This window comes from Macaca mulatta, chromosome 15, assembly GCF_049350105.2.
Source record: "Macaca mulatta isolate MMU2019108-1 chromosome 15, T2T-MMU8v2.0, whole genome shotgun sequence".
Taxonomy (NCBI): Eukaryota; Metazoa; Chordata; class Mammalia; order Primates; family Cercopithecidae; genus Macaca; species Macaca mulatta.
The window spans coordinates 12,060,823-12,077,746 of NC_133420.1; the positions used below are offsets into that span (position 1 = coordinate 12,060,823).

Genomic DNA, 16,924 nt, shown 5'->3' on the forward strand with positions numbered 1-16,924 from the left:
CCCTAAGTGCTGGGATTACAGGCGTGAGTCACTGTGCCCGGCCGAGGATGTTCCTTTGTTCCTACAGGAGTACGTGATTGGTTTGTCTGTTGGCTGGTAGGGAACTGAATCATGTGACACTGACTGGTAAGACTGTAATACTCTAAAATACAATATATAAACTATCATACCTTAATGGTGTAATACGATCTACTACAATACCAAAGACATCGATGAAAAGCCCAACGCTATCATATGTGACTGAGAGACTGAATGCTTCCTCCCTCAGATTGGTTACAACGTATCGTCCTATGACAGTCCTCTCTCCTTCATTCAAAGTGAACGATCCAAATAACAGACAGAAATAATAAAGAATAAAGGGCAACAGATGCAAAGAACTCACGAGATGATACTCCATGATAAACTTTATGTACTTAGGAATTAATACCAACTCAGTATTAGCAAAAAATAAACATCTTTACATCAAGAGTAATTTTACCTTTAATAAAGAAAGGTGGAATGTGTATAATGAACAAGGTATAATCGAAGTTTACCAAATGAGGCTAGTAAGACTATCTCAACAATTCATAATCATTATTCACTGGTCCATTAATCACAGGGCAATACATACAAATGAAACTTACCTGGCCGGGCACAGTGGCTCATGTCTGTAATCCCAGCACATTAGGAGGCCGAGGCAGGCAAATCATGAGGTCAGAAGTTCAAGACCAGCCTAGCTAACATGGCGAAACCCTGTCTCTACTAAAAAGACAGAGAATTAGCTGGCTGTAGTGGCGGGCGCTTGTAGTCTTAAGTACTCAGGAGGCTGAGGCAGGAGAATCGCTTAAACCTAGGAGGTGGAGGTTGCTGTGAGCCGAGATTGCACCACTGCACTCCAGCCTGGGCAACAGAGTGAGACTCCATCTCAAAAAAAGATAATAATGAAATAAAAAAATTGAACTTACCTACATATTAGAAAAACATCAAACTTCAACCATGAATCCAGCAAATTATCAAATGAATAGACAAAAATTCTACCAACAAACTTAATATCATTATCTATGAAACTCAAGTACTACTGCTTAAAGAGCATCTACAGAACTCTCACCTCAAGATTTCCCTGCAAAACAACGTGAAATGCATACTCAAGAATCTTTAAGAATGAGTCACTGATAAAAACAATATACTTGTAACTTGTGTAACATTTCATACACTTTTTTCAAACACTGCACGATAATTAATTTGCATCAGGCTTTCCAAATTAGAAAAGCTTCACTTATAGTGCTTCTTTCCCATGGGAGTTTTCACATGACTTTTCAAGTAAATATGAAAAATGAAAATATTCTTGCAGTTTCTAAACTATTAGAGTTTTAATCCTGTGTACGTTCTTGTATTTACAAGGTCCAGCCAGCTACAGTGTGCATTTTCATATGTCCTTGAGTGGGGATGAGAGAAATGAAACATTCCCACATTCTGGACATTCATAGGGTTTTTCTCAGGAATGAGCTGATGTCTTCAAATGGAACTAACACAACTGAAGGCCTCACCACAAATTTAAATTCAAAAGGCTTTTCTCCACTCTGAGTCCTCCCAAATCTTTAAAAACAGGAAAATCTGAAGGCTTGACCACATTTCCTACATTCTTAAGGTTTCTCTGCAGTGTGAGCCTTTTCATGTTTATGAGAGAATGGGAAAGAGTAAATGTCTTACCACATTTCTTACATTCAAGGGGCTTTATTTATTTATTTGTTTGTTTATTGATTTATTTATTTAGAGATGGAGTCTCACTCTGTCACCAGGCTGGAGTGCAGTGGCACAGTCTCGGCTCACTGAAACCTCCGCCTCCTGGGTTCAAGTGATTCTCCTGCCTCAGCCTCCTGAGTAGCTGGGATTACAACCATATGCTACCACACCCAGCTACTTTTTGTATTTTTAGTGGAGACAAGGTTTCACCATGTTGGCCAGGATGGTCTCGATCTCCTGACCTGGTGATCCGCATGCACAGGGCTTTCCCCCAACCCTCTGTTGCTTTTTATGTCCTTGAAAAGGAACTAAGACCACTGAAATGTGCCACCATGCCCAGCTAATTATTTTTATTTATTTATTTATTTATTTGTTTTGAGACAGAGTCTCGCTGTGTCGCCCAGGCTGGAGTGCACTGGTGCGATCTCGGCTCACTGCAAGCTCCGCCTCCTGGGTTTACGTCATTCTCCTGCCTCAGCCTCTCGAGTAGCTGGCGTGAGCCACCGCGCCTGGCATTATTTTATTTTTTGTAGAGACAGGGTTTCACCATGATGCTCAGGTTGTTTCACATTGTTTTAATCCAAGCTGGTTATAAACTCCTGGGCTCAAGCAATACACACTCCTTGGCCTCCCAAAGTGCTGGGATTATAGGCTGAGTCACTACACCCAGCCTCTATATCATGACTTCTTTCATGGCGAGTAAGGTGACTGGAACGAATGTAGGCTTTACTGCATCTCTGACATTCATAGAGTTTTTCTTCAGTATGAATTCTTTCATGGAGGTGAAGGGAACTGAGGCGACTGAAGGCTTGGTCACATGGTTTACATTCATAGGCTTTCTCTCCAGTATGAGTACTTCCATGGTTACAAAGGGAACTCAAAAGACTAAAGGCTTTGCCACGTTGTTTACATTCATAGGGTCTCTCTCCAGTATGAATGCTTCCATGGTCACGAAGGGAAGTGGAACAGCTGAAGGCTTTATCACATTTGCTACATGTATAGGGTCTTTCTCCAGTGTGAGTCCTTTCATGCGTCTTAAAGGAACAAGAAAATCTGAATGTTTTTCTACATTCCTTACATTCGTGGGGTTTCTCTCTAGTGTGAGTTCGTTCATCTATTAGACAACAACCGGAAACAGTGAACGCTTTACCACATTGTTTACATTTATAGGGTTTTTCTCCTGTGTGAGTTCTCTGATGTCTTTCAATTGAATTGAGAACATAAAAAGCTTTCCCACATATAGCAAATGTATAACTGGATTTCCACTGTGCATTATCATGTGTCTTCTAACACCTGGAGCAGAAACGAAGAGTTTCCCACACTGTTCACATTTATATTGCTTCTCTCCATATAGTTTGTATCCTGAGTGAGCTAGGATGTGCCTATTAAGGAGGGAATGACGCACAAAGACTTTTCCACAAATACTTCATTCACATTGTTTTAATCCAGCAGAAATGCTCTCATTCAGATCAAGCTTTGGAATTTGGCTGACAACTGTCCATACTGACTACCTTCTTTGCTTTCACACAGTCTCTGTATCATATGATTTCTGTAAAAAAAAAAATGACAAGCACATTATTATTGCTTGGTTTAATAATTTTCTACTTATTAATAGGTCTTTGACTTACACTGCTACCAATACCAAGGAAAATGCTTTTTTTTGTTGTTGCCATGACTGAATTATTTGAAAGTAAATGGGTTACTACTGAAAACACAGCTACCACCTGCATGGCTATGACCAAATTAGGAACATTCATGTACACAATTTTGTAGTACTATTTTCAAGTAAACTGTTTTCCAAACACTGACTGCTACGCTGAAGTACATTACATTTTGGGTGAAATTTTTCTAAAAAGAAATAAATTTCAAGTGACTCTTATTTGTTTTGATCGCTTGTTTTTAAGTTCATGACAAGCTAAGATTCCTTCAGAGGACTTTATTTCCTCTTCTCAGTGCAAATTATCTTATCTCTTTCCCAGATTTTTCAAAGTGATCTTCAATATTCTGGTCTTTCCATTTGCTTCCTAAAATACAGACCCACAAAATTATCACAAATTATTACAAACTATAGAAACATTACTAGATTTAATGTTCATTGTACATAGTGCCCATGCCTGATTTCTTCACCAAATCATTCCCTTGCCACATTCCAAATCACAAATAGCACTGATGATAGGGAAATAATTCTGTAATTAAGTGAAATGTGTTGTCATTCTCACCTACAGAAACCAGGTTCCTGCAAGTGTCCTGCATCACTTCTCTGCAGAGAATCTTCTGAGAAGAATCTAGCAAAGCCCATTCCTCCTGGGTAAAGTTCACAGCCACATCCTCAAAAGCCACGGAGTCCTAGAACATCCCACACATGTGGATAGAAGGATGGGTGGGACTGACAGCACTGGGAATCTATAGTCAATCCATAAGCTGTTTACATGATTCTAAAATTTCCAAGCATTTATTCTGTGACTTGATTGTCACAACTCTTACTCTGTTCACACATACTCCCTCCCACACAGCAGTACTAATGCTAGAATTGAACTATTCAAAAAGGCAACAGCAAAGTAGAAACACCCATCTTATTAGAGAATCCAGGAAGTAAGATGTGCTGCTAGGAGTTACCTTTTAACTTCACTTTGTACATTTCTAGTATCTGTCATAATAAAGTCCTACCTGATGTGCATAACGGAGTTAATATTATCAGTCCTGAGACTACTTATTCTTAAAAACGCCTGCTCACAAAGTTTCATCTTTGTTTGTATTAGTAACTTACATTTTGAAAGGGATTCCACCAACCCAAGTAATAAGAATGACTCACTGCATCTAAATGGCTTATGCAATATATTTGCTAAAACTTTTTCTGCTGAAGGTCCATTATATTGTGTCACTGCAGTGGTGCTTAGGGAACCAGACACCAAAACACAGTCTGAACACTAAGTGTTCAATGAGTTTCCCTGGTAGACAATATTTTACACGTGCTGTCACTTGTTAACTGAGGAATTGAGCCCATTCCATGTGATTACACCAAGACAGAGTAGGCTCACTAAATTTAACTGAGTAGTCAATTAAACCAATAATTGATATTTGGTAATACTAATGCCACAATTTTAAAAATTTCCATTGCACAATATCAAGGTAGAAAAGAATAAGAGGAAATGTGACTCATGTTTTTTAAAATGACATTTATATCACCACTTCCAGATGTTATTCCTATGAAATCACATAAATTCCCAACTCAGGTTGTTTTTAGGCAAGAAAAACTACTTTTTCTTACGTAGTAAAAATGACAAATGTCTAATGATTTTTTGTCACCTAAAAAAAGAGTGATGGCTTGTCTAACATACTTCTAAGATTTTCAAACGAAAATATTCAGGACAGCACAGTATTAGCAGAGAGATGAGCAAGCAGATCAAAGGGAAAAAAAAGTGTTAATGACCCAGCATTCATATGGAAAGTTGATCAATGATAGAGTAGGCACTATAGAAGAGAAAAAGAAATCACATGCGTTTTAAAATATGAGACAAACCAGGCTGGCATCTACTTGGGAAAATGCATTGCATTCTTCTCTTTCCATGAACCCTAATCAACTTATTATATATTCAAATATGAAAAATAAAACCAGAACACTTTCAGAAGTCACAGGAAGATTTTTTTTTTTTTACGAAGGATTAGGCAGAATTTCTTTTATGTAAGAAAACAGTAATAAAGGAACAGACAAACTCAAACATATTAAAATTTAGGGAATAAAAAGAAAATAGAGTGGGCAGGGCATGGTGGCTCACGCCTGTAATCCCAGCAGCTTGGGAGGCTGAGGAGGGCGATCACCTGCGGTCCGGAGGTTGAGACCAGCCTGACCAACATATCAAAACCCTGTCATTTTGTTGTTTGTTCGTTTGTTTGTTTTTTGAGACGGAGTCTCACATTGTCGCTTGGGCTGGGGTGCAGTGGCAACATCTTGGCTCACTGAAACCTCCACCTCCTGGGTTCAAGCAATTCTCTTGCCTCAGCCTCCCGAGTAGCTGGGATTACAGGTGCCTGCCACCAGGTTCAGCTAATTTTTTTGTATTTTTAATAGAGACAGGGTTTCATCATGTTGGTCAGGCTGCTGTGGAACTCCTGACCTCATGATCGGCCCACCTTGGCCTCCCAAAGTGCTGGGATTACAGACCTGAGCCACTGTGCCAGGCCTAATACCCCGTGTTTACTAAAAATACAAAAATTAGCTGGGTGTGGTGGTGGCTGCCTATAATCCCAGTTAATCGGGAGGCTGACACAGGAGAATCACTTGAACCTGGGAGGCGGAGGTTGCAGTAAGCAGAGATGGCGCCGTTGCACTCCAGTTGGGCTACAGAGCAAGACAGTGTCTCCAAAAAAAAAAAACAACAACAACAACAACAAAACAAAACCCTCAGATATCCAGAGAAGAGGATACAGATGTGTCCACTGTCATTAATTCTTCACCATGCTACAAGAGGGAAACTGACATTTTGGTGAATCTTTGTAAATCATCAATTTATCTATCACACTTTTATTTCACCGGTAGCATTGACAAAGCTAAGTCCTACAATTCCATTTGAAATCACCCTTGAAAAGAACAGACCTTTAAAACTTACTACACTCACTCCGGGGAAGAAATAAATACGAATTTTTAGCAAATAAAATACATCATTTTACTTTGCCTCTTTGGAAATAGTATGTTTATCTTTCAAGCTGTACAGGTAACATGTATCTTACAGTCAATGAAAAACTGAAACTCAAATAAGCGGACAAGCCTTTTCAAGGTAACAAATTCAGGGAGAGGCAGTGCTGACTCCAACACAGACCTTTGTAAGTGTCACGGCAGGCCATTCTATCCCTCGGGACACCCATCCTGTTCAGTAAAGTACTCAGTGACCACCTAGGAGGCACTGGCACTGCTCTTTGTCCTCCTGTGTGCCTTCAGTGCATTTTCATGTTCAGGTTGTTGCACATCCTCTCTGTTGTGGGTTTTCCTTGTCCTTTGGGACAGTTTTTCTCTCTTCACAAGTCTGAGACAATCTAGAGAGCAGAAATCATTTCTGCCTTTTCCTCCCAATATCAGCATCCCACTGGCAGACCATCAATGTGTCTCCGAGGAATAAAAACTCTGGCTGGAGGAACAGTTTTAATGACCTAGCTTTAATGACATTACGTTGTATTGTCCATTAATTTTAATGTCCTAAAATTTTAATAACCCTAAGGGGTCACCATTTTAGATGAAATTATACCAGGAGATTCCTCTAAGGCCAAGAGCATCCAGCTACTCCCCTGAGAGACTCTACCCCCTACCTCAGGCTGTCCTTGGCGATGAGATGACCCCGGGGCTGATAGTCACTAGACCCTCCAATAGACATGGCCACTGTGGGTATCCTGGGTCATCCCCAGACAGTTCTAAAATTCCAGGACTAGGAAAAGACAGGAGGGTGGCTGAGAACACAGCACCCTGTAAAGTTTTCACAGGGGGACCTCAACCTAAAGACATTTTGGTAATATGTACACTTAGGAAAGATGAAAAGAAGAGAGGCACAAAGATTTTTTTTTTACAGTAGAGTGTCAGATGATTTATTCTCCGCTTTCCTCTCCTGTAAAGTGCTTGGAAACAGAAAAATATTTTGGCCAAGGTGGTTCGTGCCTGTATTCCCAGCACTTTGTGAGGCCGAGGTGGGAGATAAATTAAAGTCAGGAGTTCGAAACCCACCTAGCCAACATGGCAAAACCCTGTCTCTACTAAAAATACAAAAATTAGTTGGACGTGGTGGTGGAAGCCTATAAGCCCAGCTACTTGGGAAGCTGAGGCAGGAGAATCGCTTGAACCCGGGAGTTAGAGGTTGCAGTGATCTGAGACTGCGTCATTGAACTCCAGCCTGGCTACAGGGCGAGACTCCGTCTCAAAAAAGAAAAAAAAAAATATATATATATATATATATATATAAAAATATACATTTAAAAGTATTACATGTAGATAGTATTTGAAGTTATGGGACTGACTGTAGGTAGAAACAAGAGAAGGCAAGGAAAGTTTTTATATTTATATTTATATATAATTATATAAAATTAATATACATAATTATAATATATAAATATATCATATAGGCTGGGCACAGTGGCTTACACCTGTAATCTCAGCAATTTGGGAGGCCGAGGTGGGCAGATCACTTGAGGTCAGGAGTTCGAGACTAGCCTGACCAACATGGAGAAACCCCATCTCTACTAAAGATACAAAAATTACCCAGGCATGGTGGTGTGTGCCTGTAATCCCAGCTACTCAGGAGACTGAGGCAGGAAAATCACTTGAACCCGGAAGGTGGAGGTTGTGGTGAGCCCAGATTGCATCATTGCACTCCAGCCTGGGTGACAAGGGTTAAAATCCGTCTCAAAATAAATGAATAAATAAAACAAGAAATATATATTTACGTCTAAATATATAATTGTAATACATAAATGTATATATAAATATACATCTATTATAAATTTATTGATATATGAAATATGTTTATTTCTGAGATAGTGTCTGGCTCTGTCACCCAGGCTGGAGTGCAGTGGCACTATCATAGCTCATTGGAGCCTTGAACAGATGGCTCAAGCGATCCTCCCACCTCAGCCTCCTGAGTGGCTAGGATTGCATGCACACACCACCATGCGTAGCTAATTTTAAAATTTTTTGTGGAGACAGGGTCTTCCTTTTTTGCCTAAGCTGGTCTTGAACTCCTGAGCTCAAGTGATCTTCCTGCCTCAGGCTTCCAATGTGTTAGATGTGGGCCACTGCATCTGGTCTAATGCATTTTTTCATTTGCGAGTTTATATTATTTGATATTTTGAAGTATTGAATGTGTTGAACAACCAACTTGCAGAATTCTCGAACAATGGATGGTCAGCTCTCATGTCCTGGTTCAAATCGCCCCAGCACACCATGGCTAGAAACCTTTCAGCCAACTTCCACTTATGTGTCCTGGGGCAGGACAATGTCACTTGGCCAATCCCCACTAAGAGGGACTCCAGAAAGGCAAGAAACTATTCTGTTCTCTATAATGGAACCTGACCAGGGAGAAGGCAGCTGGGAGGGCCAGCTGGGTCCTCCAACCAGCAGCGTCCACCATCGACCCACTGCCCTAGAACTACACCGTGCTGGGCATTTGGGGCGCTGTTATGAGCAAGAGTTTCCATTTTTCTTCTCATGGGACCTTCATGCTAGTGGCAAGAGACAATTTTTTTTTTTTTTTGAGAGAGAGTTTTGTTCTTGTCACTCAGGCTGGAGTGCAATGGTGTCATCTCGGCTCGCTGCAACCTCTGCCTTCTGGATTCAAGCAATTCTCCTGCTTCAGCCTTCAGAGTAGCTGAGATTACAGGATTGCACCACCACGTCTAGCTAATTTTTGTATTTTTAGTAGAGATGGGGTTTCACCATGTTGGCCAGGCTGGTCTGGAACTCCTGAGCCACTGCACCCAGTCAAGAGGGAGATTTTCAATCAATAACTATAATTGTGATGAATGCCAGAAAGAAGAATGTGTGTGATGGGGAAGGGACCTAAGTTATTGTCTCATATTTTAACACTTTCACAGGCAATAACTAAAAACTTAGAAGCTTAAAACAACACACACTTTTAAGCCAATTTTGGCAAACTAGGAGTTGAGCATATTTTAGTGGGTCCTGTGCTTGGGATCTCACGCTAAGCAGCTGGGCTGCATCCTCATCTGAGGCTCCACCAGGGCAGAATCCATTTCCTGGGACCCAGTTGACAAAGGCCCAGCTTTTTGCTTCCTTGCCTACCGGGCCCCTCTAAAGGTCTTTTCTCAGCACATTATCTCCCTTCGGCAGCGCCTGCAGGCGGAACATTTCTCTCAAGTGTGAGAAGATGACGCACTGTGACAGTGACATCCGATTGCTTTTGCCAGGCTCTATGGGTTAGAAGCCAGTCACCGGTTTTGCTCGTACCCAAGGTCAGGAAGACTATACAAGGGCATAGGTTATTGGGGGGTCAGCCACTTTAGGGTGTGGCTGCCACCACAGAACTTGGTGAGAATTTAAGGGTTGGTAGGAGCTGGCCAGGTACAGGGGTGAGGGTGTGTCAGGCAGGAGTGAGGGCATGGAGGGGGATGCAGAGGCCTGCACCCTGGAATGTCCTTTCACTCCCTGAGGTTTTGTTCTCCTGATCCCTGAGTACATCCCAGAACACGGTGGGGCCCTAGCAGGGGAGAGGTAGGGAAGCATGTGTTGTTCATCTGGGGAGCTTGTTAGGCAAATCAGATTAGGGGCCAGGCTTTCAGTGGTGGGTGCGAGCGTGGGAGTGATGAGTGTTCAGGTGTGTGTGGGAAGAGCGATGGGGATAGGGTCAGCCACAGCCACTATGAAGACCTTAACTGTGCATCCACCCATCCCAGCAGCATCCCTGAGTGAGTGCCTTCAGGGTGCAGGTCCTGTTTTACACAGGTCCCAGTAGCTGGGACCACAAGTATGCGCCACCACGATCGACTAAGTTTTTGTATTTTTAGCAGAGAAGGGGTTTCATCTTGTTGGCCAGGCTGGTTTCGAACTCCTGGCCTCAAGTGATCCACCTGCCTCGGCCCCACAAAGTACTGGGATTACAGGCGCGAGCCACCGCGCCCGGCCCTTCTTCACTCCTAATGCCCACCATACGTGCTTCCAAATGTTTGCTGAATGACAATGGAACGAGTGAATGGGACTACGTGACTTTGGGCAGCAGGCAATCCTATTCCTTGGACCTCAGTTTCACTTTTTGTAAAGCAAGCCTGTCTCTCGCTCTCTGCCCTAAAAGCCTGAGTTCTGGGCTTGAGATGAACGCGTCCTGTAGAGCAGACTGCAGGAGGACGTTGAGCTGGGTCTTCTAGGAGTCCAGGATCCAGCCAGCTCTTGGGTCCGGTCCTCCCGCGGAACCCTGTACGCCCAATCCCAGCGCCGCCCCGCCCAGCCTCCATTTGTTCCCGTAGGCCCCGCCCTCTCCGCGCGGCTCGCTCCGCATTGGCCGGGGGGCGGGCCCTGGGCGCCAGGCTCCGCTGGAGGCGGTGCGGCGGGCGGCAGGCGGGGCCCTGTTCCCCAGCGTAGTGTGTGTTCCGGCCGCAGCCTCGCGCCAGCTGCAGCTCCTTGATCCGAGCCGGATCCTGAGCGTGGAACACGGGCTGAACCCGCGGCAGCGGCCCCGCCCCGGCACTCCATTGTTGAGGCTGCCACGGCTCTGTCGGCTGTTCAGCTGCGCTCCAGTCGGCGCAGGCGCCGCGGCTAGGAGCGAGCACTCGGAGGCGGCGGTCTGAGGTGAAAACGGGTAACGAGGTCTCTGGACCGGGCGGCGGTCTCTGCCCCGGGCGTGGCGGCTCAGAACTGGGCTCCGCAGGGTCCGAGGTCGGGATCCGGGGTCCTTGCGCCTGGGCTTTGTCTCGGCCTCGGGTGGCATCGGGGGCTTCGCCCCTGCTACGATACCACGTGGGCCCGCGCGGGGTTCCCGGTCGCCCTGCCGGTAGGGGCCGGTCCCCACTGCTCCCCGGCTCCCCGCGTCTGCCGCGGAGGGGGCTGCATGGATCCGGGTGCTGGCTTCTGAGCCGAGATGACGTCACTGCACTCCAGCGTGGGCGACCGAGTGAAACTCTGTCTCGGAAAAAAAAAAACCTGGTCAAGTGTTTTACCCAGCCTAGGTACGTGTGGTAGAGCCGAATGAAAGCTTAGAAAAAGATGACTTGAGAACTAGCCCAGCAGAGGAATCAGGCGGGATGTGTTGTTACTAAATGAAATTTGCACCTGTTTTCTCCCAGACCTCGTTAAGTTGTGTACAACAGAGAGCTCAGGTGTTGGGGGCAGTTGACCGGTTGAAGAATGCATTGCTATTATGTGAGGAACACTGGCCTTTGAAAAAGCAGAACTGGATCCACGTTCTTGCCTGGTAACTCGAACTATCATCTAGTTTGTAAAGGGGAATGCAGTTCACTGAAAAATTCTTATGACAGTGGGGAAAGGATTGGGGTGTCTGCATTGGTTTGTGTAATATAGGTCATATGAACGAGCTTTTAGGCTGGAGAGAGACTTTTCACCTCTCTAACTTTACTTTCACAGGACAATTCCATCATGATTTGAAGATTTTTGAGTGAAAACTACATTGTTCTGCTATGTGTTTCGGGGCAAATTTATACATACAATTTGCTTAAATATTTCAGATGATACAAGAATATATGTGTGGGGTAAAAAGCTGAAATTTGCATTCCCCCTTCTCTAGAAGTAACCAGTGTGAATAGTTAAGTCTGTTTTCCAGCTATTTTGTATACTATAAATACACTGTGAACATTTGAGTGTATATATACATGTATGTTACACACAGTTTTAGAGATGGATTATTGCTCTGTTGCCCATGCTAGTCTCAAACTCCTGGGCTCAAGTGACCCTCTCGCCTCAGCCTCCCAAAGTTTTGGAATAACAGGCATGAGCCACCGCGCCTGGCCTGCATGAGTATATTTAGTAATTGCTAGGTTACTTTGTTCAGTACGTGTCTATTGAAGTCCCCCATGTACCAAGCATTATTCTGAATACCTTATATGCACGAATTGACTTAATTTTTAGAGCAGCTCTATTATTGTGGCCCTTTTACAGTGAGGAAACTGAACCACAGAGAGGCTGGGGACGTCGTCTAACATCACACAGCCGGTGCTGTTGGAATTGAGGTTTGAACCCAGACAGCTGGCTTCAGATCTCTTATCTGTTATCATAGATGGCACACCCAAACCGTAGGGCCGCCTCCCAAGCCTTGCCTGAGCTCTGCCTGAGCTCTGCCTGAGCTCTGCGAGAGCCGTGTATGTGAGGTTTCTTTCCTCTTTAAGAACACAAGTCTTGGAATTGTCCCAGACCCTGGTAGGACCTCTTGAGGACCAAAAACAGGGATTCTTCAAGCCTGCTCCAAGGGCTAGATCTCTGATTTAGCTACTTGGAAGGTAGATGTAGAAGAGAGTAATTTTACCAGAACAAAAAGTCAGGATGGCTGAGCTGACTCGGCCAGATGCAGTGGCTCATGCCTGTAATCCCAGCACTTTGGGAGGCCGAGACAGGTGGATCACCTGAGGTCGGGAGTTCGAGAGCAGCCTGACCAACAAGTTGAAACTATGTCTCTACTGAAAATATGAAAATTAGCTGGGCGTTTTGGCGGGTGCCTGTAATCCCAGGTACTTGGGAGGCTGAGGCAAGAGAACTGCCTGAACCCGGGATGCAGAGGTGGCAGTGAGCTAAGAATATGCCACTGCACTCCAGCTTGGGTGACAGAGCGAGACTTCGTCTCAAAAAAACAGAAGGAAGGGGAAGGGGAATGCCTAGGCTGAGTCATAGGGAAGAGGCCCTACAGCAGCCGTAGGACCTTGGCCACTTGGGTGGAAAAGAAGGAAGGAAGAGCTTCACCCATGGCGGTGACCTGGACCGCAGAAACCACACTAAACAGTCCACATCCTGGAGCCTGGCCACCCCATTTGCTTCTCTTCTTGGGTAGAGGGCGTGGGGAGCTTTCTAGCCCGGAGGCTGAGCAGCGCAGCTTCTAACCAGGGTAGGCGTTTGTCTGTCCCTGGGAATACAGACAGCATTCTCATAGGCAGCCCAAATCCTCCTGAACAGCTTTTTGTAGGGTGCGGCGGGGTGGGGCAGAGGGTCATTTTGACTCGTAGGTACCTTTTCCACTTTCACTGCTGATAACTGTGTTACAGATTAAAGTTTTGTTTTTGACACTGAAGAGGGCTTAAGAGAGTGAGCTATTATGGCACATCTAAGTCTGCTAAAATAGAACCACGGGGTAGTGTAGGAAAATCTCTTCTAAATTATGGATCATATATGGTGAACGTTAGAAGCCATGTGTACCTAAGTTGAAAAATCAAACCATGTCTTGTATTTGGGTGACCCCGGTAAGTCTGGATGTCACTGCGCCTTGTGTGAACACAGGATGCTGAGGTGTAGGGATCAACAGGCTTTTTCTGGACATCTTGCGCTTGTCCCTTGGGGTAAAGTGGGGCGGCAGTAGCAGCGCACAGCTGTTGGGCCCCTGATATATGTCAGCTGGTTTACATGTGGGATTCCATTTAATGCAATCTTGGAGGTAAAATTATGTTATTGAAGATGAAGATAGAGGCTTAGAGAAGTTAAGAAAATTGTTCAAGGTCACATCATTTGTTTTGTTTCGTTTTGTTTTTGAGATAGTTTTGCTCTTCTTGCCCAGGCTGGAGTGCAATGGTGCGATCTCGGCTCACCACAACCTCTGCTTCCCAGGTTCAGGTGATTCTCCTGCCTCAGTCTCCCGAGTAGCTGGGATGACAGACATGAGCTACCACACCAGGCTGATTTTGTATTTTTAGTGGGGATGGGGTTTTTCCATGTTGGTTACGCTGGCCTTGAACTCCCAACTTTGGGTGATCCACCCAACTCAGCCTCCCCAAGTGCTGGGATTACAGATGCGAGCCACCACGCCTGGCCAAGGCCATGTAATTTCTTAAGTTGAAAGATGAAGTACTGGATGAACTCAGAAGTTTGACTTCAAGGCCCTTGATCTTTCCATAACTCGTGGTTCCTTCCCTGGTTGGTGGGAGTGACTGAAGAACTCCAGGAAGCTGTGTTTTGTGGAAAGAGGACCTGAGGGGTGTATGGTCTTTCCAGGCTTGGAATCTGCCATGCTGGGCTTCTGAATTGTATAGCTTGACCATATAGAGAAGCCCCTCATTTAAGACTTATTCTTTGGGGAAAATGAAGGAAAGCCGCCCACATGAGACAGGCAGAGGCGACTTTCTCAGAGCTGCTGTGGCAAGAGAGTCGGCACCGTCACTTGCGTGTGGCAGAGACTGACATGCAAGTGAGTGGCGGATGAGGAGTGGGGAAGCTTCAGGATGGAAAGAATAGCTCCCAGTGGAGGCTGTTGTGGGGGCCGGAGGCGGCTGTGCAGAGGTGGGGTGTCCTATGTGATTGGGTAGGGGCATATTTGGCTTTCTCTGAATGATCCTAACTGGAAACACTGGGCCAAAATTGAGGTGGCTGTCAGTTTTGAGTCAAGTCCTGGTCCCCTGGGACAGAGTTGTGGTTTAGTTTCTGGGTTGTGGAGAGAGAGCAGTCTGGCTTTCTGTCTGATGTGCTAGCCTGGCTGGCCTCCTGGCTGTTGACTGTAGATAGGGGATTGGTTTCCTGGGTGGGCAGCTACAGGTTGTGATCTGAGTTCTGTCTTTCTACATATGATCAGGCATGGTCTGTTTGTATATTCAGTCCCTCATTTTTCTTGTCAGTAAAAATATCAAGTGACAAATTGGATACATTGGGAAGATTTTAGATGTCTGTGTCCCCTGGAGGAAGTTTTCACATTCACATTGAATCAGAATGAATATAAACAATGGGACCATTTATCTTGAAGATTTAAAAGAGGAAATCTTCAACAATACTACCTCGGCGCCATTGCCTCTCTGTCCATCGTTAGGGAATGTGTTTTTATGCACCGCCGGCTCATCGTCCACCAGTTTGTGGTTGATCCAGTTCTCTATACGTCTTACCTTGTGTGTATCTCATTGTTTGCTAGTGTTACCTTTCCCCTTCGTCAGTGTAGTTTATTTGTTTAGCCTCTGTTGGTAGGAAGTTATTTGTGGAATTTGTGAATGGAAGGGACCTTGGAGGTCTGCTAAGTCAACCAAGTGATTTTAGAGATAAACGGAAATACAGGGATATGTTCCAGCTTTTTTGGTGGCAAAACCAGGAATAGAAAGCAGTGTTCTTTGTGCCACAATGTCATTGGAAGACAGCTCAATGTGGGCCTAAAATGCAGAGTAACTAACTTTCATTTATCTCTGCTTCTGACTCTTGTTATCAGACATTTTAAATTGACCTAAATGTGTTAGCAGAAATATGAAAAGTCTTGACTTGTTTACATATAAGGTACTTTGTCGCCTACTCATTTGGTTGTTTTTTTCAACAGGATTGAAAAGACATTGTTATAAACTGAATGTTTATGTCTCCCCCAGATTCTTGTACTGGAGCTCTAACTGCCTGTGTGATGGTATTAGGGGGTAGGACCTTTGGGAGGTGATTAGGGTTAGATGAGGTCATGAGCTTGGGCCCTGGTCTGACAGGATTAGTGCCCTTAGAAGAAGAGAAACCAGGCCGGGTGTGGTGGCTCACACCTGTAATCCCAGCACTTTGGGAGTCCCAGGGAAAGGGGGCATGGAAAGGAGGTCTCTGAACAAACCTTGCAACATCCATTTCTGCTGAGTCCGGTCCGAGGTCTGGTTCTTGACATGTACACTTTTCAGAGATACTTGGTTTCGATTTTTATCATGGCTCACCTGAGCAGCAATGGTTTCGAACTGCCTGGAGATGTGGTCTGGAAGGCCAGTGCTATGGCCATCCTTCCCGCTCCTGCAGTAGAGGAGTCATCCTGGGACTAGGGGGCTTCGCCTGTAATCAGCTTTCTCATAATAAGTGGATTTGATGCTGGTTTTGCTAGGTCAGGAAATTTCCCATTTGGAAGGAAAACGGATACTTGTTTTTGGGTTTTGCTGAGGAGCCACAGAGTTTAGAGCAGGGAGTGGAAGTTTGTTGAGACACGCGTGAGTGCACTCAAACATCTTCCATGAAACATGGAAATAAAGGCAGTGTTCCAGAGAGGTCCTTGGCTTTGGGATATAAATATTTCTGTAACAGAATGGCACTGGATGTCTGCTGTATTTTTTTCTCTGCTATTTTGGCAAGTTTTATTTGGGTGTGTGTCTCCTGTACAGAAAGTATCGCATCAGTTTTTGCCACCAAGTATTTACAGCCGTTGGTTACCTCCTATGTGGGTCACTTTTGTGCCGTGGTTTCTTTGGGGAAATTGTAGGTCTCCTACCCAAAGCACATTGCCCATTTCAAGGTGCTCCTGGTTTCTGAACACCTGTGGCAGTGCCTTCCACGTGGGTGAAGCCCGCCGAGAAAGTACCCCTCCCCAGGAGGTGGGGACTAGTGATTGCCTGAGTGAGGAGGCCGGGGATGAGCCCTGGACTAGAACTTGTGACCGGCTGCTTTTTCTTCCCCTCGTCTCCCTCCTATTTTTCTACCACCCCCACTTTTTAAAAATTTCTTATAAAAAATTAAGCAAGTATTTTGGTTTCCTTTATTCGCTATTCCTTGCTAATCGTATGCAGAATGAGCCTGGGAAAGTGGAAAAGAAAGTTGTACTTAGCTTCAGATGATCCTACCAGCCCCTCA

General features: G+C 44.7%; 1 protein-coding gene across 1 annotated transcript; it reads right to left on the bottom strand.

The window, feature by feature from the left end:
* Positions 1 to 2,327: 2,327 nt before the first annotated feature.
* LOC114675750 (uncharacterized) lies at positions 2,328 to 16,085 on the bottom strand. Its single transcript, XM_077966399.1, is given in 7 exon segments — positions 2,328 to 2,977; positions 2,980 to 3,219; positions 3,222 to 3,274; positions 3,689 to 3,746; positions 3,942 to 4,068; positions 10,552 to 11,242; positions 16,024 to 16,085. Coding segments are annotated over 7 exon segments (1,881 nt in total).
* Between the last annotated feature and the right edge of the window lie 839 nt (positions 16,086 to 16,924).